Raw genomic sequence first — 23,117 nt, forward strand, 5'->3', positions numbered from 1 at the left:
AGGCACCAAATGTTGGCAAAATTATGAGTGGTAATCTAAGGGTCCTACTAATCTGCAAACAAGTTTTCTGTATAAATAAAAAAAAAATACAAACCAGCTTATTAATTGCAATAATAGATTTTCGTTTTTAAAAATTCCGAACAGCTAATTTTGTTGTTGACGTACAAAAATCCAATAGTGATTATACTTATACTTAGCTAATTGTTCCTGCAGTGGATATAATTTCAGCTATGCAGCAAAAAAATTTGCTGTTTCAGCAAACCTATGGTTTACAATATCTTACTTCAGAATCCATTTGCTTGAGTAACCAAATATTGCCATAAGAGCAAGTGTGATAATCTACAAATCGTCTAAATCTGCAACATGGTTTTCTAAAATATGAATGGACACAACATTACACGAGGATCTCTAACTTTAATAAAAGATTTACCTTTCAAAGCAGTACAACTTCTCAGCAAACAAAATGGATAGTTTGGTTTTAGAGGTTCAAAAATTCAATGGTGATTGACCTTCTCAGTTAGGTAGATAATGTTTTATTTTACATGTAGTTTGTATCATGAAAACCTTTGGCTTACCATCATATTTCGTTCATCACCATTCAGAGTAGAATCTCCTTTACCTCACTATTTCTAAACTAAGTAGTATGTTTTTTTTTCCTTCCTTTTCGCCACATTGTGGAACGGCACGATTTTGCTCTTTTGGTTTTTTTTTTTACAAGGTTATTTGGTTATTTTCGACACACACCAACCCTCGTTGCTTGGCGGAAAAGGTATTTTGGGTTATATTACGCACGCCTTTTAGGGAAACCCGCAATTTTTTTTACACATCTGCATTGCTCCATCTAATTTGTCAATAATTGGAAAATTATACTTATTAAATGGTTAATTTAAATAAGCAATTACATAAGTATTTGTAGAAACCAGATCCTGTTATGATAGCAGAACACCTGCAACATAGTACCTGGGATGTGTTTTTTTTTTATGAATTCATGGAGTTCATTGGGCAGTTACTTTTTCCTACAGTTTGTCCACATCTGGACAAGCAACTTCAAAGCAAGCAGTAGTTACATAGGAGACACCACAAATATCGCTGAACCAGCTCCATGGATGGAAAAATCACAAAGAGAATTTGATAAGAAAATAAACACCCAAAATTACTATCCATCTTTGGGGTGTAAAACCATAGTCCTAATGATAAAGCATAAGACAACAATAAAATGCAAGTCTCTATCTAACATGAAACCATTATATCGACCGAACAATGGATATCTTACATAAAATCCTGGCCATAATATACTCAATCATTAGGAACCCTGGAAGTTTAAAAGCAGGTTGTACTTACTAAAAATCGAACGCAAAGCTATCGCAGAGCAAGAAATTTTTGACACTGCAGCCTGTTAATTTAGAAATTCTTCTAGATTTTATTAAAAAAACATGCATGTTTACCTTACCACATGCGGTTTTCCTTTTTTTTTTTTTGGTGGTCGATTTAGAAATGTTCTTGTAATTATTTTGCAAAAAACATTCGTTCTTCTTAGAACGACGCGCACATTCTAGTGTGCCTTAAAAATTGCAATGGCTTACACAAAGTTTCGGCGGAAGGCCGGAAGCATTTCAGGAGAATTAGAATTCTATGACGTTGCCAGATTGTACCAGAGAAACCTAAATGCTTAGGGACTTTATCCAAAAAATTCAATTGATTCCAATTGTAATTCTACTAATGGAATAACATTCAAAATTTCCAACCTCCATTGGTCAAAGGTATTTTTGAGTATGAAAATTGAGACCTCTAAACAAATCCTGGAATTTTTTTTTTTTTTATAAATGCGTTCGGAATCGGAGTTTCGGACTTTGGAGATTTCGGTCTGCACCAGAATTCCCAGAGACTCAGACTGACTCACTAGTCACTATAACACATAACACACCGAGTTTCCAATACAATCCCAAGTTTGTTTGTTACATTTAGAAAAGATTAAATTGTGGTTAAAAAAAAAAAAAAAAAGGAAGACATGCACTCCATCAAATCATTGCTCAATTTGGGTCTGGCGGCGTACATGAATTTTACCAGGATTGGCTCATAACTCATTTGGATTTCTGGGTATACCCATAGCCCTCCACAAGGTATCTAATTAATGAAAAAGTAAGTTGCAATTTGTTACAGAGTAGTAAGGGAAAGAAAAGTGCAAATTATTACATAGCCTTACACGACGCCATGCATTAAAGCAATACAACTAAGGGAACTTACGTAGCATTCGTTGAACTTACTGGAGCCTTTAAGTTTCTCTTTTTTTTCTTCATAACTGTTGTGGCTGAATGTGGCATAACCGGAATTTCAAACTTGTCCCAGAAGATAACCTCTAAAGCATCAAAAACTGGTCTAATAGGTTATTTGGATGCGAGTAACCAACACCTCTAACGGCACTTTCACAGGTCCTTTTTAAAATTAAAAACTTGATGAACTCCCTTGTTTTCTACGATCATATCTGAAAAGCAAAATGAAAAAATAGACAATTAAGAGCAGGTTGGCTGCCATTGTGTTATAATTATATGTTGTTATATGCGGTTGTGCTCCACATACAGACAAACAAGTATCTTGGTCCTAACGGCTGTTTCAAGAAGAGCTATCCAGTTTGCCCCTATCGTCGGTTCATCATTGTTATTCAGAGCTCTGCTTACCACATGCAATGTCTCTACTTCTGGCCGCTCTGATCTTCAACTCTTTGTTCATTGCTTGCCTTACCGCTCCACAGGAACATGTCTGGACAGACGAGGTCGTTTCTTATTCTGGATTTCAATTGTGGTCGATCACACCTCACAACAAAGAAGGGCGTGAATTTCTAGAGAAAATCCAACGCGATTATGGTAAAACGATTCAGAAAAGTAAAAATTGGTATTTCTCATGGTTACCGTTTTTTTTTTTTCCTCGTGATAATGAAAAGAACTCGATGTGTGGCAAGAAAGCAGATCTGGAAACGGCACAGTGGATGTATTGATACCTCCAGATTTCCAGCCGGAATTGAAATTACGTTTGGCCGATGTTGAAATCCCGTACCTGGTAAAAATAAACGACGTGCAAACGGTAATCAACAACGGCAATGCAAAAGTTTCAATCAGCGACGAAAAAGTTAAAGCACAAGGTACATTTTCCGGATGTTTTGCACACACAATTTTTTTCTTAGTCTAAATCAATAACTAAAAGCAACGCACTAGTGATATTTCATTAGTTTTCGACGAACCGCTATGATATTATATCATTGAAATTCTTCTTTTTTATTACTTCTTGTTTCTTTAATTTGTCCATTAGGCTACAAAATGGACTGGACTAGTTATCACCGTTTGAGTGATATATACAGCTACCTGACTTATCTGGCCAATAGTTTTCCGCAAATCGTCACATTGATTGACATTGGCTGGTCATACGAAGGTCGGCCACTTTACGTTGTCCGCATCTCATCAGCTTCATCTCCGGACACTAAGCCAGCCATTTGGATCGACGGGGGTAAGGTTCAACGACAGTCTCATTTACATCCTGTTTTATTTAATCGAAAATAATTTTAATGTCAAGGGATTCACGCAAGAGAATGGATTACACCAGCCGTTGCGACCTATTTTATCCAACAACTTGTAGAAGTTGCTGGTAACGCGGAGCTCTCGACTAACCTTGTTTGGTACATTATGCCCGTGATGAATCCTGACGGTATTTGAAATGTAGTTATGTCATGTTTCCTAGATATTAAAAATTTCTTAAAATTTTTAAAAATAAAGGTTACGAGTTCACACACAAGAGAAATCGTCTATGGCGAAAAAGTCGTTCCAAGGCTGCGTTATTTTGTCGAGGCGTTGATCACAACCGGAACTTTGGTTACAAGGTATTCTTCCACTTTTATTTCTTTTCCTATCTGATGGTCCAAGGCTTGATTTATTGTCACTCACATTCCTACGTGTTCAACAGTGGGGAGGATTGGGCGCTAGCCGAAACCCTTGCGCTGAGACTTTTCGGGGATCCGCTGCTTTTTCCGAGCGGGAAACAGCTGCCGTTTCAAAATTCATTCAGGGCAAATCGACCAACATTAAAGTAAATCTAATCTGAAACACCGATCTTTGTCAAAGTTTAAAAAATATCTTTTGGTTTAAAAATTTAAGGTTTCTATTACCCTTCATAGTTATGGTCAGTATATAATCCTTCCTTGGGCTTATGATGTCCTTTACCCAACAGATTATGATGAACTGTTAGCATTGGCAGAAAATGCTGCGTCGAAATTTGTACGTTTCAAGTATTCTGTAGGCAACACAGCCCAATTGCTTTACCCATCTTCTGGTATGTGCGCTTGTTTAGGACTGATCCCTCTTCGCTTTTAACTACGACTCTCGGATTTATTTTTATGCAGGTAGCTCGGCTGACTGGGCGAAATCTATTGGCATCAAATACACATACGCCGTCGAATTGGGCGATACTGGAACCTATGGATTCGTTTTACCTCCTTCCCTAATTCTGCCCATATGTGAAGATTTTTTCCCAGCATTGAAAGTCTTCGCCGATAAGGCAGCCACAATGACACATTAGTGACTTCTAACTTGCGCTGCGGCCCAGCCGAAAATTTTCCCGATGTTAAGTATATTAAGTTTAAATCTGAATTATTGAAACTAAAGACGGTGTCTCAACGTTCTAATCGCAATAAATTTACGGCGAATAGGACCGACGAATCGCAATACTTACATCGGGTTACGTTATTTGGGAAATGGGAAACCTTCCACCGATTTTCGTTTTTCTAGTTCCAACTTGCTTTCCTATTCAAATGGCCACACGAAACATTAACGGAGAGAGAGTTTATCCAAAACTAGCATTGCTTCAGAGTCGACTATACTTTTCGTCATAATCTTTGATGCCAACACGATAGCGGCTATCCCAAGATGACAAGCTAAACTTGTACAAGCATTTCACATTTGGACGATTTGATGGGGAAATATTTACCATACAGAATTTGGTGCGTAAATAAAAACTAAATTTATCAACCGAAAAATTAGCGGCGTCCTTAGATTTGCGTTCCGGTTTAGTGAAATCCTTGGCAACGGCCACATGTTAAGGGGTTTCATTACATGGAAGAGCAGATAAACTGCACTTTTTACTAAGGAAAACACTGAATAAGTTTCCTACGGCTTTCAAACACAACACCATCTAGAGACTTGACATAATCAGAAATACCGCAGAATCCAGAACCATTCCATCGCTTCGAATTTAGAAAAATATTGAAACAGTATTCTATAGCTTTACGACAACGCCTTTCAAGATTGAATAATTTCAAAAATCTACCATCATGGAATTCACAGCAATGTCTTTTCTGGTCGATGCAATTATTATTCTACCGTGGTACATATTCGTCCACAAAAGACGCGACGTCCCGAACGCGAAGCAGTTTGAATTGCCAAACATGTCCCAAACGATCAACAGTGCTGATAAAAGTGCTAAGCGAAAAGTGGCCGAAAAAAGCGCAAAAAGAACCGGAACCGCAAATCTAATGGAAGCCAAGAACAAGATTTAACTCCCGACACTGACTGTCCGATTAATACCGGGCAAACAGAGGACGTTGGCGGAAAGCTGAGTCCTCTGTTTGACACCTGTGAAACTGATCGTGACACATCTTGTTCGAGTAAGTCTGCCAAAGAGCTTCTGGTTGCAGTCAGCAATGAAGAAAAAAATGTCACCGACCTTCCGAGTAGTACTGAAGAGACAGTGGACGTTGGCGAAAATTCGAGTTCTTTGGCGTCTGACAGCTGCAAGAAGGGTCGGGACATTCCAAATGTGACAAAATCAGATCAGATACTGGTACCAGGTGAGAACGACGGACGTAATACAATCCTCCGTTATATTGCGGGTTCAGAAATTTCTCGAATTGCTGGTAAAGGCGGATGGATTACAAAACTCCTGGAAAGAAAACTTGGAGTCAAAATTGATCTTCCACAAGGCGATAACGGAAACATAGTCATCTCTGGAGGGAATGAAACAACTCGCCTGGCCGTCGAACCTAGCATTCGCGACAGGCTCGTCATGACAATTACGTTACCGAATGTCGATGCGCACATCCGTGTGGTAATTCAAAAACTAGTTGACCTAGGAAAGCTAAAAATGTTGAATGAATCGGACCAAGGTTCAGTGACCTTTACAGGACTAACGAAAGACTGCAAAGTCGTTCTGAATGTCCCCAAATGCCATTAACTTTTTGTAGGATATAAAAAGATGAAAAATAAAATCGTTCTGTCTAAAATTAGTTGTTTTACTTGTTATTTTAATTCATAGACGAAGGCTCACCACTACGTTGGGCGTAGCTTTTTTGGTGATAAGATGATACTTACGGTGGGCTGGGCACAATGTATTCACGCATTGTAATAGTACTTCAGAATAAATCAATCCTTTGGGCAGCACCAGGTTAAGGAAAATTGTAGTTTGCAAATATATTTTGAACGCACTCGTTTTCTGAAACGAGGTAAGGCTCTTACAAACAAATAACATGAAACTTACACAACATTTTCAATGGGAATGGAATCCTTCCACATGAGAGAGACCTCACACATGAGATTTTTGACAAGCATAGGGGCAGTATCCAATTGATCCGAAATGTCTCTGATTCTATGTCGGGCTTCATTCATCGCTACGTAAAGATTCGTCATTTTCTCCTGTAAACGAATACAAGCAAAGTTTGAAAATAGCTTTAGTTAATTTTGTTAATAGAAATACTTTGTCTAACGATGAGTCATTCGAATCCAGGGTAAAACTGAACAGAGTAACGATACCGAATAATATCCGGTAATTTTTGAAATTATTTCGACTCAATAAGAGAACCAATCGATAAACGTCTTCCACCTATTAGAAGGAAAAAGGTTACCATGGATTTGTCGAAACCACTAAGTGGTATTTGATTTACTAAAACACGGCCACAAACAGTAATTTCTTCCAAATCCATAAGATGTTGGATTGCAAGGAAAGCGGCAGATTGCCGAAGCTGCACTCCACGGCTTGTCGTCGTCGGTATAAAACTAATTCGTTGAACAATTTCCATTGCATCCAATTCATCACTCCAACACTGTAAAGCAAGTTCTTCCACCTGCAAGTAAGCGAGGATAAGTTGTAGTTTTGAAATAGGAAAACTACAGAAATGCAAAAAAAAAAAAATACCATTTTGAAATCAAGCTCCGTCCATTCTTCTGCTCTGAAGCTCTCAAGAATTGCGCATATAATGTCTCTAATTATGAGGATGAGAAAAGTATCTCCCACTATGAAATTCGCCATTGATAGGTTGAGCATCAGGTGAAGTAAGCCTCCTTTCTCGGACTCGGAGAAATAGGGATATGTTGTTATGTTAAAGCGCAAGAGGGATAATACTTTTTCCAAATTTAAACGAGGGAAAGGCAAACTACGATTTAATTCTGAATCAAATGAATTCAAGGGATAGACTCGAAAGGCACGAGGAAAGGAAATATGGTTCCCGTCAGACCAGAGTTTACTGCTCAATGTGCCATAATTCATTAGAACTACGAGTAAGTCTGGCACTAGGACAGAGAAAGGCTCATTTGTATCAGATATTTTTTCTTGAAGTATCTTAAGGCAAGTTTGCATCACATCTTTGCTAGCAGTTGCAGACATTAAGAAAAACAAGTATCTACATGCCAGATTGCTAGTGCTATGTGAACGCCTACAGTGCTTGGCCTGAAATATGATTGTATAGGGAGGAGAATAAAATTAATGAAAGACAAGCATAACCAAATTTGATTTTGTAAATGGTACCAATATTTCTGACTGTAAATAGTTCTTCAGATCTGCATGGGACATTTTCGGAACATCTTTAACCCTTGCATCTTTATCAAGCCAAGAAAAATTTACTGCATCTAGAAAATTCAGGGAAATGCATTAGACAAAATTTTTAGTGAGGTTCTTAAATATTTAGTCTTTACCCTCTGAAAAAAGACGAAAGATCTGTTTCTCATCAAAAATATCCAACATTGAAAAACTATTCAATTTCTTCTCTGTGTTGCTCTGTGATGAATATCCCTGGGATGATGATTCAATCAGGATGGAATCTTTGGAAAACTGAGAATCAGTAAACTCTAGCAGCCCAGCTTGTCTTGGGAATAGCCTGAAGATATTTGTCAGCTCTACCGATATCTTCAAGATATCCCCATGACAAGTTGTGCTGCTAGGTAAGCTTTCTGTATGAACTGAAACTGTTTCAGTTTTCATTTAAATGGTAAAATTACCTGAAAAGCTTGGTGTCATGGGCAAAGAATCATTGCCGTCTGTCGGAAAGCCATTCAACTCCATTTCACGTTTCTTCCTTTCATTCCTCTCAGCCAGAATTTGACGAACATCTAACTTCTATTTAACATTAAGAAGGATTGTATCAGTCCACGAAAAAAAAATAACGAATCTAAAGTTATTATTTTCTCCGAATGTACCTTCATTCTCTCGTAGTTTATATTATTTTAAAACTATAATTAAATCAGAAGATTTTCATAGGAGTGAAACGAGACCAAGACAATTTTAAATTGGTTTGACTCTTGTCTAAACTTCTAACCCATACAAAAATGCATTTGGGAAATGGAAATTGTTCTTTAAGAAAACCGAATACAAATGTTCTTTTTTTGTTTTGCTGGTTCTGCTCTGTTGCCAGATTTCTAAAATTCCTCTTTTCTGTAAAAAGGGACGTGTCTTTTCCACTTGATTACTTTTTTACTATTTTTAAAAGTATGTTAACTGCAGGTGGCGTGCCACACAAATTTGCATGTATGCCGCTAGAAAATATCCAAATCTAAAAGATGCCTTAACAATTTCCTTTAGAATTCTCCAGCCATTTAGAAAGTTACAGTACCCGCAAAAAGTGTCCGAACGCGGGCCTTGTTTTGGACTTTTTTACATTGAGTCTTACGGCTGCGGGTACCTAGCGCGGACCGGGAAATCGGGCTCAAATATGTCAGCAAAGCAATTAAATTTTACAGTTTTGCTGACAAAATAACAAGCTATAGGGTACTAATTTTTTAATTTTTTTTCTAATAGGATTTGTTGACCAGCATGCTGGTCAACAAATAAACGAACACTGCCCCTAATTTCTATAGCGTCTTATGGCACCATGCCCTATTTATAGATATTTATTTCGTATGTAAGGAATCATTATGTACATAATACAATTATTCCGTTACATAAAGAACTCTTTCGTTAATATTCTATGTTAATGGCTATAGTGTAATATCAATATTTAATTAAGGAGAATTTTTTTAAACAGGGAAGGTCATATCTTGTTACCCGACAAAACTAGTTTAATTTTTTTCCACCAGGGGCGCTGGTTTTACAAACGAAAAGGTTTTTTGTTTACTATATACTATTTAAAATGAATACCTGAATCTGTTTGACAAAAGGAGAAACACTTTTCAAAAACTCGACAAGGATTTGTCTACAAAAAATAGCGACTGCTGTCACCACAGATAGTTAGCTGTCAAAAAACTACTGGGCGAATACATCGCCCCTGGTGGAAAAAAATTAAACTAGTTTTGTCGGGTAACAAGATATGACCTTCCCTGTTTAAAAAAATTCTCCTTAATTAAATATTGATATTACACTATAGCCATTATATTCTGAATGATCCACGAGTTTCGAAAGGTGCTCCCCCGAAACGTTTTCAAATGTATAACAGCCGAACTTGCATGTTTGGTTCTAATTTTGGAAGCACGACGTGACCGCGTTGTTGAACCATCTCATTAATACAATAAGGAAAGAATATTGGGGCTGCCTGTCACGCAAGATCGTTGACCTGAAGGCTTTTCCAACCTGTGTGCGTCAGAAACGCTGGCCCATTTCAGGCATCCCTATGGAAATTCCCTTTTTCTAATGGGAGAGATGACCCTCTTGGGTCAGAAAGGCGGAGACAGAAACCCAGTATAAAAGAAACGGTAGTGTGTACGGACTGGATTGTGTTATGCATAATCATGTCAGCTCTGGAAACTTCCGCATTTAAAATCATCAAGAATTGCGCTTTTGGCTCTCAAGGGGGCAGCTCACGAAATAGCCGTTCTTCTCAGGTTCGGTCACCATCGAGTGTGGCTGTGTTAAAGCTTTTCTTTAGGAAAGAATGAAACAACAAACTAAAACATCGTAAAGTGGAACGCTGACGATCGAGCAGCTAGTTTACTCAAGTGTTGTTGTCTCGGAAAGGAAAAGGGAAAAATCAAGTTCTGCCAGTTCGTTCTATTGTTTGGTTGTGAACGAGCGTAGGGCATCAGCACGCAGTTTTTTTTTTTTTTTAGATCGGCATAGATATAGCCTCATCAGAAATCCGTTAATTCCGTCGAGTCGATTGAACTTCTATTCAACGTGCGGATGAAATGGAAGTGTCAGTTTCTAATTGGATACTCGTTGGAGTGCTGCTTTTGTTCCATGCTCTAGCCACTGAATCATTGGTTTTTGAAACGGATGACGCTATTGTCGTCAAGGGTAAATACTTTTAAAAAAACATTTGAGTAAAACAAAGTAAACAAACCACTTGGTGTCAACTGTCTGTCATTATTGCTGTTCAATTTTTCCCCTTTTATTGCGTAGCGGGTACCAGACATTCACCCAACCAAAACGTTGAATTTGCCCGAACATCCAAATCTAGTGACCAGCAGCAGAAAAATTCAGACGTGAGTGAATGTCTAACGTATGACGGACATTCAGGTGTTTGCTTACCCGTATCAGAATGCTATCCTTACACCGAAGCGCACAGATCAATCGACAACCTCGATACGTGGGTAATCGGCACCCGTGGTACGTGCAATTACGTCGAGCCCAGTGGCAAACAGGTGAAAATCCTAAAGTCTATTTTTTTTTAAACCAGTTTCCTTTCTTAGCATGGATTCATATCGTTTCTATGTACAAACATAATGTATGTTGTCTTTAGCTGGACTTCGATGTCCCCCAGATGTGTTTTTTTTTATCAAACTTAAACTTGATCAGATTAAGCTATACAAATAACATTCAAAAGATTGGCTTTTTTCACAGATTTACGGAGTATGCTGTCATGCCTCGCAAAGGTATAACCGCACAACAAAATTAGAAAATTCTTTTGAAAATGAAACGGACTATATTGACGCGACGTCACGTATCGTTGGAGGCTGGAATTCATACACTGGAGAGTACCCGTTTATGGTAAATAATTAAATTGAAAAGGTTACATTTAATACGTCTGAAGGCAAGGGCTGTCTTTATATTCATGTCACGTAACAAAAAGGCAGGTATTATGGGTAACGGAAAGGTCTATTGCGGAGGCTCCTTGCTTGACAGTATACACATTTTAACAGCAGCGCACTGCGTTCACAGGTGATTCATTCAAACTGATTAAAAGATACGTTTCGCAGTGTTTAAAAACCCCCCCTTTTGGCTTTGTCAAGGTTGACACCACAAGGCGTTGCCCAGCTCACGGTCATTATGGGAGCCGTGGATTTAAGAGATCCGACCATGGTTATCAGACGAGTGCATAGCATTACACGCCACAAGGCATTCGATGCCACCAAATTGGTATGACTTTTGTTTTGGACCCATTCCAAAACGGATAGGGGATTTAATTTTTCGTTTTCCTTATCGGATCGGCTCTATCAAGTATAACGATATTGCGTTAGTGACCATGGATTCGCCAGTCCAGTACAGCAACATTTTATCACCTGTATGTCTCTACGACGACGTAGGTGTCAATCACGATGGAAAAGAAGCCGTGGCTATCGGTTGGGGAAACATTAGAGACGGTGAATGCACCTAAATAGTCCCAGGATAAATTATTCGACTGCATTAATCAACGCGATCCTTTTGTTTGCTTTCAGGTGGGCCCAGGGCGGAAACGTTGCAGAAAGTTTCACTTCAAATCAAATCGCAACAAGATTGCCGACAAAATTTCGGCACTCGAGCCCCGGGTGGCATCGTGGATCATTTCATTTGTGCCACAGCTCCAAGGAAGGACTCTTGTGCTGTAACAATTGATATATAATTCGCATCATTTTGGTGACAGTCTAACCCGCTTTGTGTCGACAGGGTGATAGTGGTGGTCCTCTGATGATGAACCGTGGCAACCGGCAATGTCAAGTAGGAATCGTGAGTTGGGGAATCGGTTGTGCAACCGACACGTACGGAGTGTACACACGCATCTCGTCTTTCTCCGAATGGATCAACCGCAATAGAATTCGATTTTAGATTGGATGGAAACATCACAACAAGAGGAAACATCTTTTAAACACAAGGAATTCACCCCCGGTTGCGTTTACGTTTTGGGGATGTTTCCCTTTTTATTTTATTTTCCAGAATTTTGTTAACGATTTGTACCGAACGAAAAAAATAAAGATTGTGATTTTCTCATCGACTATTGTGCTGTCACACTGCAAGATTGACCTAGTTTTAAGGAACTGAAGATGATACGTATTGGGAACTGGTGGACGTGCTAAGAAGCGATTACGCAAAAGAATTCTGGAACTACTTACACGCTCATCTTTATCTAAGTGTAATTAGTGTTGCAGATTAAAGATGTGGTTGCATGGGTCTTTTATTCGTTCATAAGACACTTGAGACGTATATATATGCATAAGAGAAAGTTGAGAAGTCTCTCCAGTGCTTTCCCATCAATCTGGCGTCCTGATCGAACGTGATCCAAAATATAGCGAGCCGTCTGGAATCAAATTTTAGACGTTTCTTACATGAAACATTGTCTACAAACAACTATTAATTTTTTTGTTTAAATTAATGCCTTGGTCATACACCAAAAAAATCTATTCGTGGCGGGGAAATACTACACGCAAATAATTAGGTTGAATAAAAATCTAAATTCATCACAACAAACAGGGCTATTTATCTATGTTGAATGATATTGTCATAAATGATTGAATATACGATAGGGCACACCTAAAACTCATCTGTCTGACGGAGATATAGTCATTTGAGAGACTTGGGTAAATATACGTGTGTGTGTTGTGAACAACAACGTGATAAGGCAAGTCCGCCACACATATTTATTTATACCGATGCAGTTTTTGGATGATAACGTATTAAACTAAATCTTGCCTATAAAGACAGTCAAGACCAAACAGTCGCCAGGAAAATGTTGGGTTCAATAATTGGGGTCAGTATCATTCAATATCATTTTCATAGCGTAGTGTTTCTAATCATATATAGAATCGAAACGAACAAAATACATTAAATAACGTATAATTAAATTAATCGATTTTTTTTTCCCCCTCTTTTTGCATCTTGAAGCTGCTGATTTTAATCGGCGTAGAGAGCCATGAAATTGCGTCCCACCAAATGGCGAGAGTTTTACCAGAAGAACGGCTTGGAAGCGCATGCCCAGTCGAATTGAACTACGGCCCTCAGTGCATATGCGATTTCTGGTCGTACGAAACGTACAACATCTACTGCAACGCATCATCACCAGCGGAATTGGATACCATTCAGCAGACATTCGATCAGACTCCCATTGTTGGGCACTACGAGGTTAAAATCAGCCTCACAGCACCAATGTCTATCCCTGCAAATATGTTCAGCAGCAAGACAGCCGCTTTTATTACCTTCGAGTGCAGAGGAGATGGAGTGAAACTTGGTACTATCGACCCTCAAGCGTTCATAGCCTCGGCTGGGAAGACCAGTGCATTCCAAATCATGTCTTGCGATTTAACTGAATTCGACTTTGCTTTTTTGGCTCAATTAAGAGTTCTGGAAACCATTAGAATAGCTGACTGCACCTTGACCACCATGGCACGGATGCCTTTGATGCCACACATGCGAATGATTGAATTATACTCTCCAACCGGACTCCGTGAGTGGTACGATCCAGCTCAAACTCCATTCCTCGATACGATCATCATCAACGCGGCTAAGGACACGGATCAGGACACCATGGAAACGATCGTGGACACCTTGTTGTATTACACGAATTCACTACTGCGTTTGTACCTGGTCAATTTGGGATTGACTAGGATCCCTCCAACGACGAGAAATTTTACGAGTTTAAATACGATCGACTTCAGCGAGAATCAAATCAGCACGTTGCCTAGCGGATCGTTGGCTTTCACGTCCACTCTGAACTCTCTCTGGCTGGGTAACATGCCACTTCAGAATATTGAGCCGGATGCGTTTCAGGGTAAGGTGCAATTATTTCCGGGACTAAACAGACGTTTTTAAGACAAATGTTTGAATCATTTACAAGGCAATTACAGAGCAGCTTTGGTGTACATGGTGTTCGGCAAGTTAACTACCTTCCCACGTGAAACGTACGAACTCTTGCTGGAGCAAATGATTTATGCATCCGGCTCTATCGACATTTACGGAAGTATATAAGATTTGGTTTTCCTTACAAGTGTATTAAATAAGCCGTTCATTAATTCATCTTTCTTCCTTTATTTCTAACTATATAATAGATCCCATTGTGTGCGATGATTGCCATTTAGGCTGGCTCATCAATGAAAAGCGATACTTGTTGACGAGAGTATCGGGAACGTGCGCCAATGGGACTAGTTTTGATCAGCTAGATTCACAAGCCTACGATACCCGTTGCCAAAAGAGCATTGGTTTGTTCACCAAGGCATCGAGTCTTCTCGTGATTCTTGTACTTTTTCTCCATTTGCTATAGTTTCTCAAAATAAATAGACTAACATTCGATTGATCTCACGATACTCGGCTATAGTCCATTCAAACACAAGAATAAAGGGACTTGGGACCCAGACGGGCTCTAACGAACTGCAACTCGTGGCTCACATGTGGCTCGTGATCAATAGCATTGTCACCGCATGTCAGACAGTTCGGATGAGTAACCGATTTGAAAATGAACAGATGTGTCCAGCTTTTTAAAGCAGCCCGCGGTATATACTTAATGCGCAGTTGCCATGGGCTCAGTCATATCGTCAGTCCCCACATTACCATCGTTTTAACATGTCTAAAATAGAATTCTTTTCAGATTGGCTTTTAGCAAACAAATCGTTTTAGCCCTTTAGAGCCGAACTTAACGACATGAACCATAATGTAGGACCTTGCATTGATCCTTTCTAGTTTTGCCATAAAAGACGCTCCTTCTATAGGGCTCAATATCCATATAAGGTTTTTGATTAATTACTTCAAGGTGGTTTTATCGATTCGGTCCATAAGTTGTTACGCATTCACCGCAGATCGTGGCCGTCAGCTAATCTGCATACGGATGTTGCGGTTGTTATTCTCGCTACTAGATGGCCTTGTTGAAACCGGTGCACGCACGAGACGAAACCTGATCACATTTGATTCGAATGCTGAGTCGTCTTTTCCCTGTTGAGAGAAGCAAACGGTGGCTGTTTAACACTAACGACCCGCGTTAACAAAAACGGGTTAAATGCTGATGGCGTGATCAGATGAATTCCAGCCGACGAGCGAGAATCGCCTCTGTAGAGAACGGATGATTTGAACAGGAAAAAGAACATTCGAAATCGTACTGACAATCATGCAACTAGCGCCACCACCATATCACTTTTACTCCGTGAAATAAGCCAGCCGAACTAAAAGAGATCATTTATTCAGCGGCTGCCGCGCGGTTGGTGATCAAGACATTTCAGCTTGGTCCATTTTTATTTAGCCGGCCTTTTTTAAATTCAACATTGGCTCATTACATCAAATATACACATATAGGGTAAGTTAAGCTATTTAATTCATCATTGTAACATTAGAATCGACCAAAAAAAGCCGCTTTGCATATGTGACACGGGAAAAACGATCGAAAGTGTTGCGTTTGAACACTCTTAGCTTAAGAAAAAATCAAGCAATCTAACGTTCGTCCATTGAAGTGTGTTCATGTACAAATCACGGGCTTAATATACCTCAAGTGCATCAGTCCAAATGAATGGTTTGCGATAGTCAATCGGATATCCATTCGCTTTCGTTCTTTTTTGCAACCTCGCTGTATAGGAACTGGACACAGTTCGCTTTTATACTCGACGTATCCCGATTGTCTTCTAGACCCTCTTGTTACTATATCCCTGATCTATACTAAATCTAGCAGGGTTTTGCGGCCAACAGTTTGTTTACACGGCTGAACAAACAATCACCCTGTCAATTTCCACAGGCGGAAAGAGATCGTCTGATTGAGTGTTGGCTCAGCCGGCAGATATCACGAAGTGCTACATTCGCCGGATGCTTTAAATGAATATTCCCGAACCAATAAAACATCTCCAATAGCTCTGTCACTAAGCTGATTTCTTTTTTTCGCCCTGTCTCGTTGACCGTCTTATTTGATCGTTTTGCCTAATTTAGACGAACGTTAGACTCTAGGTCAAACCATACGCCCAGTCCATTTTTTTTTTTTAATATCATTATATGGATGAGGTGATAATCTTGTGAAATTTCAGTAGTTTGAACGGATATTCCCTCACGCCCCAATGACATTCTTTAAAGACACGGACAGTTTTTGGGTTCTCGTTCTGGTCACTTTCTATAGACTATCAGCGATAACCGCGTATACGTTATCGATCAGGACTTTGGCCGTTAGATTTTCATGGGGGGGGGGCCTCATCGACCCCAACTGTGATCTTGAGTCGCTTCGTTCCTATCTAGATTTTCAGATCCTTTGGTTTTGTTTTTCTTATTTTTTTTTTCCTTTCCGCTAATTTGAATTGAATGCCGGTTTCGTATTGCTTACACCAACAGAACAGAGACTCGGTAATTAAAAATAAAATCAAAGAAATAAGAAAAGAAAAATCGTTAGGGCTGTACTTTTTAATTTCCTACCCCTCCACCCGAACAAAAATGGACTCATTCTATAGCGTTTGACCCCCTATTTTTTATCATTAGCTTTTGTTATTATAAATGCAACACGGTCACAACAGCTGGTTTTCTATACATCCAATATCCTTGGATCTGGAATGAATGTCAGATTAAAAGAGCACATTACTTAACGCATTGTTCCGCCAATCGATAAAGGAAATTCACAGGCACAGACCATTTGCAGTTGCTTCCTCGTGGGCAATATAGTCGGAATCACGTTCAGCTAAAAATGATTTAAACTCTCACTCACACCTCTCCTTTCGTAAAAAAAAAAAAAATTCATTGAAATTGTACATTGCACTCACTCTCGTTGTTATCTAATTTTATGAAGGACGTTCTTGAAAACTAGACTCTGTTTTCAATCAATAAGAGAGAGGCCCATTTTCATCTCTTATATTCTCTACATACTGTACAAGAAAGAATGAGAAAAAAAATACAAGTTTTGATTATCTTTCCAAGCATCGTGTTCCTGTTAACAGTTGGGGAAAGCCTGAACTTGAAGAGGGGGGACGAGCTGGAGGGGAGAAAAGCGGATGAAAGGGAGAACTAGTAGACTATGACCGGAGTTACATGGGGTAACATCAATACGGGAATTTATATCTCTCCCCTCATCCGTTGCCTCACAAACTTAAGTTCCTCTCTTCCCTATACTCCCTCGTTCTGTAGGTTCCTGCTTATTACATCAGGCGCGTTTCTTTCCCCCTAACACCGATGGATAGACACGCCCCCACACGAGGCTCCGCTATAGTGAAAGCAAAAAAAAAAGAAAGACGCCATGTCTTTGCCAGTCCTTAGAAGTGAAAATTTCAGTCACTCGACCATTGGGTTGAGCTCGTGACGTGCGCGCAGGGGAGCTACGATTCGTTCAGAGTGCGAGGGCGCCAAGTTTCGAGTCATTCACGCTCACGAAACGGAGAAAAAGCCCACGTCACATCTGAAGAGTCTATGGATTTTGTTCGAGATCAATACGCCAGGTAAAGTGGTGGAAGAACATTTTTGTTCCGAATTGCGCTGCAGGGCTGTTTGGTTTAAGTTTAATTCAGAGCCAAATGATTTGAAGAATTTCAAAAAAAGAAAAAAGCTTTCCCAGGCTGTGTGTATATATGTGCGTGTGGTGGCTTGAATATCTGATTACGTGGGCCACCACGTGGCTCAATTACATCTGTCGTCGTTGTTGCCAAAAACTGGATATGGCTGCGGTTTTTTTAAAATTTATTTGTCCCTTTTTTTTTTGAGTGGGGAGGAGGGAGGTTGTAACAACATACTTGATAAGATGAAAAGAGAAAGGAAATGTTTTCAAATAAAATGTCCTCGGGAAATTCAACCGACAGCTGATTATCCGGCAGTGCGCACAGCATGCAGTTGGAGTTCTAATTTTAGATTCAAGCGCAGAAAGATTGCGCTAAACAGAATCTATAGAGGTACAATTCCAAAACGAAGTACATAGTCTTCAGCAGACCCGATTAGAAAGGAATCGATAATAAATGACCCGCACCTCCAGACTTTTCGTTATCCATTGCCTTTCATTTATTTATTTTTTTAAAGTTAACCTATATAATTCTTTTATTTATTTTATTATTTTTTTTTAATTCTATATACAGGGTGGAGACGATGCCGCTGGACAAATGCTGATGAAAGTTTGAGAGAAAACGAACGTTTCCTATATTGAATGACCTGCTACGTAGAATTTCCTTAACGCCATCAATCAGCAAGCCGACGTACTGGAAACTCGTTAGACGTTTTTTTTGTTTTTTTTTGTTTTTAAAAATATTATTCTGAAGAGAAAATGACTCACGGCGCGCCGGCCAAAAAGACACCGACGAACGACGACGAAGAAGTCGTTCCACCCCCAGACGGCGGTTGGGGCTGGGCTGTCGTGTTCGGTTCCTTTATGATTCACATTATCGGTAATCATAATATATTCAACCAGTAAAACAAAACGAAAAATACAATTAACTTTCTCCAATTCAAAATGTAATCTATACAGCGGACGGATTCACGTACACATTGGGCATTTTCATCGTTGAATTGATGTGGTATTTCGATGAAGGTTCCGAACGCACCAGCTGGATTGCTTCAATTATGGTCGGCGTCACGTTAGGATCAGGTCATTTCCTAATCAATTCAACTTCCAATTTAGACCCTTTTTCACGGCAATTCTGTTAACATTTCCAACATTAAATAGGACCTATCGTCAGCTCGCTTGTGAACAAGTATGGCTGTAGAACCATCACAATCGTTGGGGCCTTAATTGCTGCCTTCGGATTAGGCATCAGTACGTTGGCTAATGGTGTAACCACCCTCTACGTTACTATTGGATTACTTGCTGGTTAGTTTTTTGTTTGTTTTTTTGCCACAGAATGCACAGTTGACATTGAAAACTAATTGAATCGCATTGAAAAAAACAGGTTTCGGTTTTGGACTCATTTATCTACCGGCCATCGTCAGTGTGACGTGTTACTTTGAGAAAAAACGATCGTTCGCTACGGGCATTGCCGTCTGTGGATCAGGAATAGGCACTTTTATTTTTGCTCCCCTGACCGAAGCCCTTATCAAAACTTACGGGTGGAGGGGAGCTCTGCTCATCATCACTGCCATCACCCTCAATTGCATCATCTTCGGAGCTTTATTCCGGCCCTTGGAGACGACCAGACCTCGGAGAAAGAGGACCACATCAGAGATGGCTGTCGAAATGATCGAGAAGGAAAAACTGATGGCCATTAACGAAGAAAGTGACAATTCCCCGACAGATTCGGCCCGGCGGAGTGTTGACGACATTGTGGCCAACGGCGGGACGCGTCAGATCGTTCAAGATAAACCGACCAGCAACACACTAACGGTCAGCACAGCTGTTGGAGATGCATCACTGGCTCGTATGGCACGTAGCCAGCCCCATCTTCTTCAAGTTCCAGGCGACGTGGCTGGAGAAGACAGCCGCAAATTTGGTAGCTACGGTAATTTGCCGAGTAATCGAGACGCTGAAATGGGCATGACCGTGTCGAGCCGTAAAGGTTCCACTGCCGAAACGCGTTCCCATCACGGAGGGTCCGGTGTCATGTATCGCAAGGATGCCCTGTACAGTGGCTCCATGTTGAACATACCCGAATATCGAGCTGACCCCAAGGGCTTCTCTGGCTCCGTGATGCGCATCCCGGATGACGCCGGCTCTGGAACAACGAACGAAAACGAGAAGGTCAAAGTCTGCGGTTTGATTCCCTGCAGCAAAGAGTCCTACGATGCTTACAAGGAAATGATGGACTTTGGTCTACTGAAGGACCCCGTTTTCATTCTGTTCACCATATCCAATTTCTGCACGAGTATTGGATTCAACGTACCTTACGTCTACATCAAAGATAAAGCCCTCGAACTGGGAATCCCATCGGGCGACGCCAGTTTTCTGCTGTCCGTCGTAGGAATTGCCAACACCATTGGACGTGTCATTCTCGGTTACATCTCCGATAAACCGTGGCTCAATCGACTTTGGCTTTACAATGGGGCCCTTACAGTCTGTGGCTTAGGTATAAACGTTGTTTTCGCATCTATGTGTCATCAATCGTTTGAATTTCGATTTATTTTGTTTTTCAAATAGCTACCGCCTTCAGCGCATTTTGTGATGATTACGTTTCGTTGATCGTTTATTGCGCGTCATTCGGATTTACAATTGGTGCCTATGTCGGCCTAACGTCCGTCATCCTGGTCGATTTACTCGGTCTAGAAAAATTGACAAACGCCTTTGGATTGCTGTTGCTATTTCAGGGGATTGCCTCTCTGGTCGGACCACCCATTGCAGGTAAATTCTAATCTACACGTAAATGTCTAGTGCAACAACATCATTCATTACCTTTCGAATGATGTAGGCCGTTTGAAGGACAATCTCGGCTCGTACGACGCCGGCTTCTACTTGGCGGGCTCGATGATTGCAATCAGTGGCTTGATGCTCTTCTTCATTCCATGTCTACAGCGTTGGACAAAGTCGAAAACAAAAGTTTCCGACGTGAGCACGAAAATGGCGCCCATTCATTAGGCAAAATATTATTTTTTTTAAATTTTTATTTTAAAAGTGGGTAAATACTTGCAGCCAAAAATCTATACGCATTAGAGACAGTAGACGATGGAAAACACTTAACGAAAAGAAAATCTAATTCAACAATAATTGACTCCAGGGTAGACGTCATTTTAAATCGATATACATCAACACATATATACAGCTATATTTTTGGGTCTCATCCCCCTCCACCTGCATTCAGTGCACACCCACTTCCTCATGTTTAGATTACCCGAGTTTAGAAAGCCATTTTTTTTTTTGAATTGTTTGATTGAAATTGATACCAGATGAAAATCCATATCATCCCAGTGTGGTCCAAACATTAGTTTTTTTTTTTAAATATTTTGACTCATTGATTTATTGCGAGTGTGTTTAATTTTAATTATAATTTTTTTTAAAACCTGTGTATGTTCGACACAATTTGTGCCCTCCTGCCTTGTCTCCAGTGTGCCGTTGCTTCCGGTGACATGTACTTACTTGTTCTTTTAATTTTCTACAAAGATAGACACTTGCCATCTGTTCTTTTATCATTGATTGGTTATAACATTTGCAATTAAGTCTGCTGACGTTCAAGTATAGGAGATTGTGGCTGTGACGTCATTTGACGTCGTGATTATGGGCGGAAGATCGCAAGAGTTCTAACGGGATAGTTTTTGCAAAACTTTTGGCAAGGCAATAACGCTAGTCCAATCCAACAGAAGGACCCACTGGCCTGAAATTCTCTAAAGATCCATAGCAACGTACTGATATTATTCAGTGATGAATGGTAGGTAAATCAACCGGAATGACTGGCCTTTTACAATTGTTCATTACATTTTGGCAAGTAGATGCAATCGATCCAGTTTCTGCAAAAAGTGCTACGTACACGGCTCTGAACGGGTGATGTGAATATGTCAAAAACGTGTGCGGAAATTGTTAATGTTTTTGTTCTGCTTTGTTTTATTTTTTAAATGCCAAATGAATTATTCTCAAAGTTTAAAAAAGACAAGAAATCAAACTTAGAATTATATGGTGTAGCCACGTAACAACAGAATTGTTAGAGGACTGCCGCCACGTTTCAACACACACATTTCGCTTTACGTTATACAAATCACGTTCTTCTTAAGATGTTATTGCGTCCAGTAAGCGATTCGATATGCGTTGATTGAAAGGGTCGTTCTTTGGTACTAATAATAGCCAGGAGCAGGAGCTGGGTATTGATTGGGAACAGGGGCAGGAGGTCCGTATGGGCTCGGAGCAGCACCACCGGAGTATGCCGGAGCAGGTGCAGACGGTGCGCCGTACGGCGAAGAGCCCCGATTGCCGTTGTCATTGTAACCCTGAGCCATCACGCAGGCAAAGATTGCAACCAAGGCAACTAGAACAGCCTGTCGTCGAACAATTGAACATTTAAAGAGTGTAAAAAAATACAAAAACAATGTTCGTTAAATGCTTACCAAGAATTTCATTTTGAGTGAAGATTTGAGATGAGATGCAACTGCAAAGAGAGTTGATGAATGTGTGATTCTTTTACGTTTTAATCGTCTCGTTTTATACGAAAAATTCAACTGCGTGTTGGCCAATCAGTATGCTGGGTAATGTCATCCTTCGTTATGTTTTGCATGGCTTTTGGGTAAAGAGCCACACCCATTTGACCCCTTTCTTTGGCTTAAATGGGTAGAGCCTTAAAACTTCCTGATTGCTTTTATTGACACCAAATTTAGAAAAAGGTAGCAGTTTTATTTTGCAATAACGTCTTTAAGACTTTGAGCTGATTGTTGGCATTGAGACGCACTTACAAAAAAATCCCCGCGCCATAGACAGGTTTTGTTTTTATTTCTAAATTCATTCCAATTTGTAAACTTAACAAAATTGGAATTCGAAGAGTTATAGGCTAATTTCTATTTCTCACAGATTGAAACAGAAGTATTGCCAGAACTGATAGAAGATCTGGCGATGACACATTAAAGCTCAAATTTATGAGCAGTTTACCTATTTACAAGAAGGTACAGAGACTTGGAAGCTACGCGTGTATGACTGGCAATAACGCAATATGTGTAAGCATAATCAATGATGTCTACAGTAGCCTGTAGCATACTCAACTCAACAATTTATTACGCAGGCTATGATCGTTCCTTACGCTAACTTGACAAGTCGCTTCATCTTTGCAATGCCACCTGTCGGAAACGCGATGACAAGCTAATGCTCATCGGATTCTTCTCTTGATTCCTAAGATTATGGTACGTTACCCTCATAACTGAAAATCAAACATTTGGATTTACCTATTCATTTAACAAAGCAATTTGCATAC

At 39.9% G+C, this 23,117-nt stretch overlaps 5 protein-coding genes and 1 long non-coding RNA gene across 15 annotated transcripts; 4 read left to right on the forward strand and 2 right to left on the reverse strand.

Annotated features, from left to right (window-relative positions):
- Positions 1 to 2,518: 2,518 nt before the first annotated feature.
- LOC116922922 (carboxypeptidase B) lies at positions 2,519 to 4,715 on the forward strand. The gene is made up of 8 exons (XM_032929404.2): positions 2,519 to 2,861; positions 2,939 to 3,136; positions 3,304 to 3,498; positions 3,565 to 3,696; positions 3,765 to 3,868; positions 3,952 to 4,074; positions 4,143 to 4,317; positions 4,388 to 4,715. Exons 1-8 carry the CDS (start codon positions 2,684 to 2,686, stop codon positions 4,561 to 4,563), a joined length of 1,281 nt encoding a protein of 426 aa, XP_032785295.2. The 5' UTR covers positions 2,519 to 2,683; the 3' UTR covers positions 4,564 to 4,715.
- Positions 2,922 to 8,662, reverse strand: LOC116922904. 9 transcript variants are annotated; one of them, XR_006647149.1, is made up of 14 exons: positions 8,448 to 8,662; positions 8,250 to 8,367; positions 7,947 to 8,072; positions 7,780 to 7,880; positions 7,171 to 7,701; positions 6,920 to 7,099; positions 6,733 to 6,858; positions 6,517 to 6,671; positions 5,707 to 5,922; positions 4,154 to 5,512; positions 3,933 to 4,085; positions 3,660 to 3,725; positions 3,357 to 3,528; positions 2,922 to 3,051 (listed from the first exon to the last, which is right to left on the reverse strand). XR_006647149.1 is itself a non-coding variant. In XM_032929386.2 (9 exons), the coding sequence occupies exons 1-9, from the start codon at positions 8,451 to 8,453 to the stop codon at positions 6,392 to 6,394; spliced, it is 1,359 nt and encodes a 452-aa protein (XP_032785277.2). In that variant the 5' UTR covers positions 8,454 to 8,661; the 3' UTR covers positions 6,269 to 6,391. The 9 variants fall into 9 exon arrangements, 1 of the variants encoding a protein (XP_032785277.2); XR_006647150.1 differs by having other exon boundaries at positions 3,590 to 3,725; XR_006647145.1 differs by having other exon boundaries at positions 3,782 to 4,085.
- A 1,321-nt stretch (positions 8,663 to 9,983) lies between these two features.
- Positions 9,984 to 12,370, forward strand: LOC116923952 (chymotrypsin-1). The gene is made up of 8 exons (XM_045174603.1): positions 9,984 to 10,476; positions 10,582 to 10,823; positions 11,023 to 11,169; positions 11,252 to 11,340; positions 11,412 to 11,538; positions 11,621 to 11,762; positions 11,838 to 11,983; positions 12,046 to 12,370. The coding sequence occupies exons 1-8, from the start codon at positions 10,368 to 10,370 to the stop codon at positions 12,202 to 12,204; spliced, it is 1,161 nt and encodes a 386-aa protein (XP_045030538.1). The 5' UTR covers positions 9,984 to 10,367; the 3' UTR covers positions 12,205 to 12,370.
- A 595-nt stretch (positions 12,371 to 12,965) lies between these two features.
- On the forward strand, positions 12,966 to 14,656 carry LOC116922910. Its single transcript, XM_032929391.2, has 4 exons — positions 12,966 to 13,123; positions 13,258 to 14,140; positions 14,207 to 14,329; positions 14,418 to 14,656. The coding sequence occupies exons 1-4, from the start codon at positions 13,103 to 13,105 to the stop codon at positions 14,627 to 14,629; spliced, it is 1,239 nt and encodes a 412-aa protein (XP_032785282.2). The 5' UTR covers positions 12,966 to 13,102; the 3' UTR covers positions 14,630 to 14,656.
- An 840-nt stretch (positions 14,657 to 15,496) lies between these two features.
- On the forward strand, positions 15,497 to 21,338 carry LOC116922835 (monocarboxylate transporter 5). 2 transcript variants are annotated; one of them, XM_032929284.2, is made up of 8 exons: positions 15,497 to 15,652; positions 18,384 to 18,500; positions 18,564 to 18,689; positions 18,770 to 18,889; positions 18,968 to 19,111; positions 19,191 to 20,300; positions 20,372 to 20,572; positions 20,640 to 21,338. In XM_032929284.2, the coding sequence occupies exons 3-8, from the start codon at positions 18,569 to 18,571 to the stop codon at positions 20,804 to 20,806; spliced, it is 1,863 nt and encodes a 620-aa protein (XP_032785175.2). In that variant the 5' UTR covers positions 15,497 to 15,652; positions 18,384 to 18,500; positions 18,564 to 18,568; the 3' UTR covers positions 20,807 to 21,338. The 2 variants fall into 2 exon arrangements, with proteins under 2 accessions (XP_032785175.2, XP_045029311.1); XM_045173376.1 differs by lacking the exon at positions 15,497 to 15,652 and adding an exon at positions 17,592 to 17,756.
- A 675-nt stretch (positions 21,339 to 22,013) lies between these two features.
- LOC116923073 lies at positions 22,014 to 22,411 on the reverse strand. Its single transcript, XR_004394279.2, has 2 exons — positions 22,264 to 22,411; positions 22,014 to 22,194 (listed from the first exon to the last, which is right to left on the reverse strand). It is a non-coding gene; the product is annotated as an uncharacterized LOC116923073 (long non-coding RNA).
- Between the last annotated feature and the right edge of the window lie 706 nt (positions 22,412 to 23,117).

Source organism: Daphnia magna, linkage group LG5 (genome assembly GCF_020631705.1).
Source record: "Daphnia magna isolate NIES linkage group LG5, ASM2063170v1.1, whole genome shotgun sequence".
Classification (NCBI taxonomy): domain Eukaryota; kingdom Metazoa; phylum Arthropoda; class Branchiopoda; order Diplostraca; family Daphniidae; genus Daphnia; species Daphnia magna.

What these genes read in the sequence shown, in the direction of transcription:
- LOC116922922 (XM_032929404.2), top strand. Translation starts at nt 2,684, where the DNA reads ATGTCTCTACTTCTGGCCGCTCTGATCTTCAACTCTTTGTTCATTGCT. An exon ending in GAAAATCCAACGCGATTATG is followed by an intron (nt 2,862 to 2,938) that starts GTAAAACGATTC and finishes GATAATGAAAAG; the next exon opens with AACTCGATGTGTGGCAAGAA. An exon ending in ATTGCTTTACCCATCTTCTG is followed by an intron (nt 4,318 to 4,387) that starts GTATGTGCGCTT and finishes ATTTTTATGCAG; the next exon opens with GTAGCTCGGCTGACTGGGCG.
- LOC116922904 (XM_032929386.2), bottom strand. An exon ending in CTTTCGTCTTTTTTCAGAGG is followed by an intron (nt 7,881 to 7,946) that starts GTAAAGACTAAA and finishes TGAATTTTCTAG; the next exon opens with ATGCAGTAAATTTTTCTTGG. An exon ending in CTGTTTGTGGCCGTGTTTTA is followed by an intron (nt 6,859 to 6,919) that starts GTAAATCAAATA and finishes TCCTTCTAATAG; the next exon opens with GTGGAAGACGTTTATCGATT.
- LOC116923952 (XM_045174603.1), top strand. Translation starts at nt 10,368, where the DNA reads ATGGAAGTGTCAGTTTCTAATTGGATACTCGTTGGAGTGCTGCTTTTG. An exon ending in TGACGCTATTGTCGTCAAGG is followed by an intron (nt 10,477 to 10,581) that starts GTAAATACTTTT and finishes TTTATTGCGTAG; the next exon opens with CGGGTACCAGACATTCACCC. An exon ending in CAAGGAAGGACTCTTGTGCT is followed by an intron (nt 11,984 to 12,045) that starts GTAACAATTGAT and finishes TTGTGTCGACAG; the next exon opens with GGTGATAGTGGTGGTCCTCT.
- LOC116922910 (XM_032929391.2), top strand. Translation starts at nt 13,103, where the DNA reads ATGTTGGGTTCAATAATTGGG. An exon ending in TGTTGGGTTCAATAATTGGG is followed by an intron (nt 13,124 to 13,257) that starts GTCAGTATCATT and finishes TGCATCTTGAAG; the next exon opens with CTGCTGATTTTAATCGGCGT. An exon ending in TGAGCCGGATGCGTTTCAGG is followed by an intron (nt 14,141 to 14,206) that starts GTAAGGTGCAAT and finishes ATCATTTACAAG; the next exon opens with GCAATTACAGAGCAGCTTTG.
- LOC116922835 (XM_032929284.2), top strand. Translation starts at nt 18,569, where the DNA reads ATGACTCACGGCGCGCCGGCCAAAAAGACACCGACGAACGACGACGAA. An exon ending in CTTTATGATTCACATTATCG is followed by an intron (nt 18,690 to 18,769) that starts GTAATCATAATA and finishes TAATCTATACAG; the next exon opens with CGGACGGATTCACGTACACA. An exon ending in TACTATTGGATTACTTGCTG is followed by an intron (nt 19,112 to 19,190) that starts GTTAGTTTTTTG and finishes TGAAAAAAACAG; the next exon opens with GTTTCGGTTTTGGACTCATT.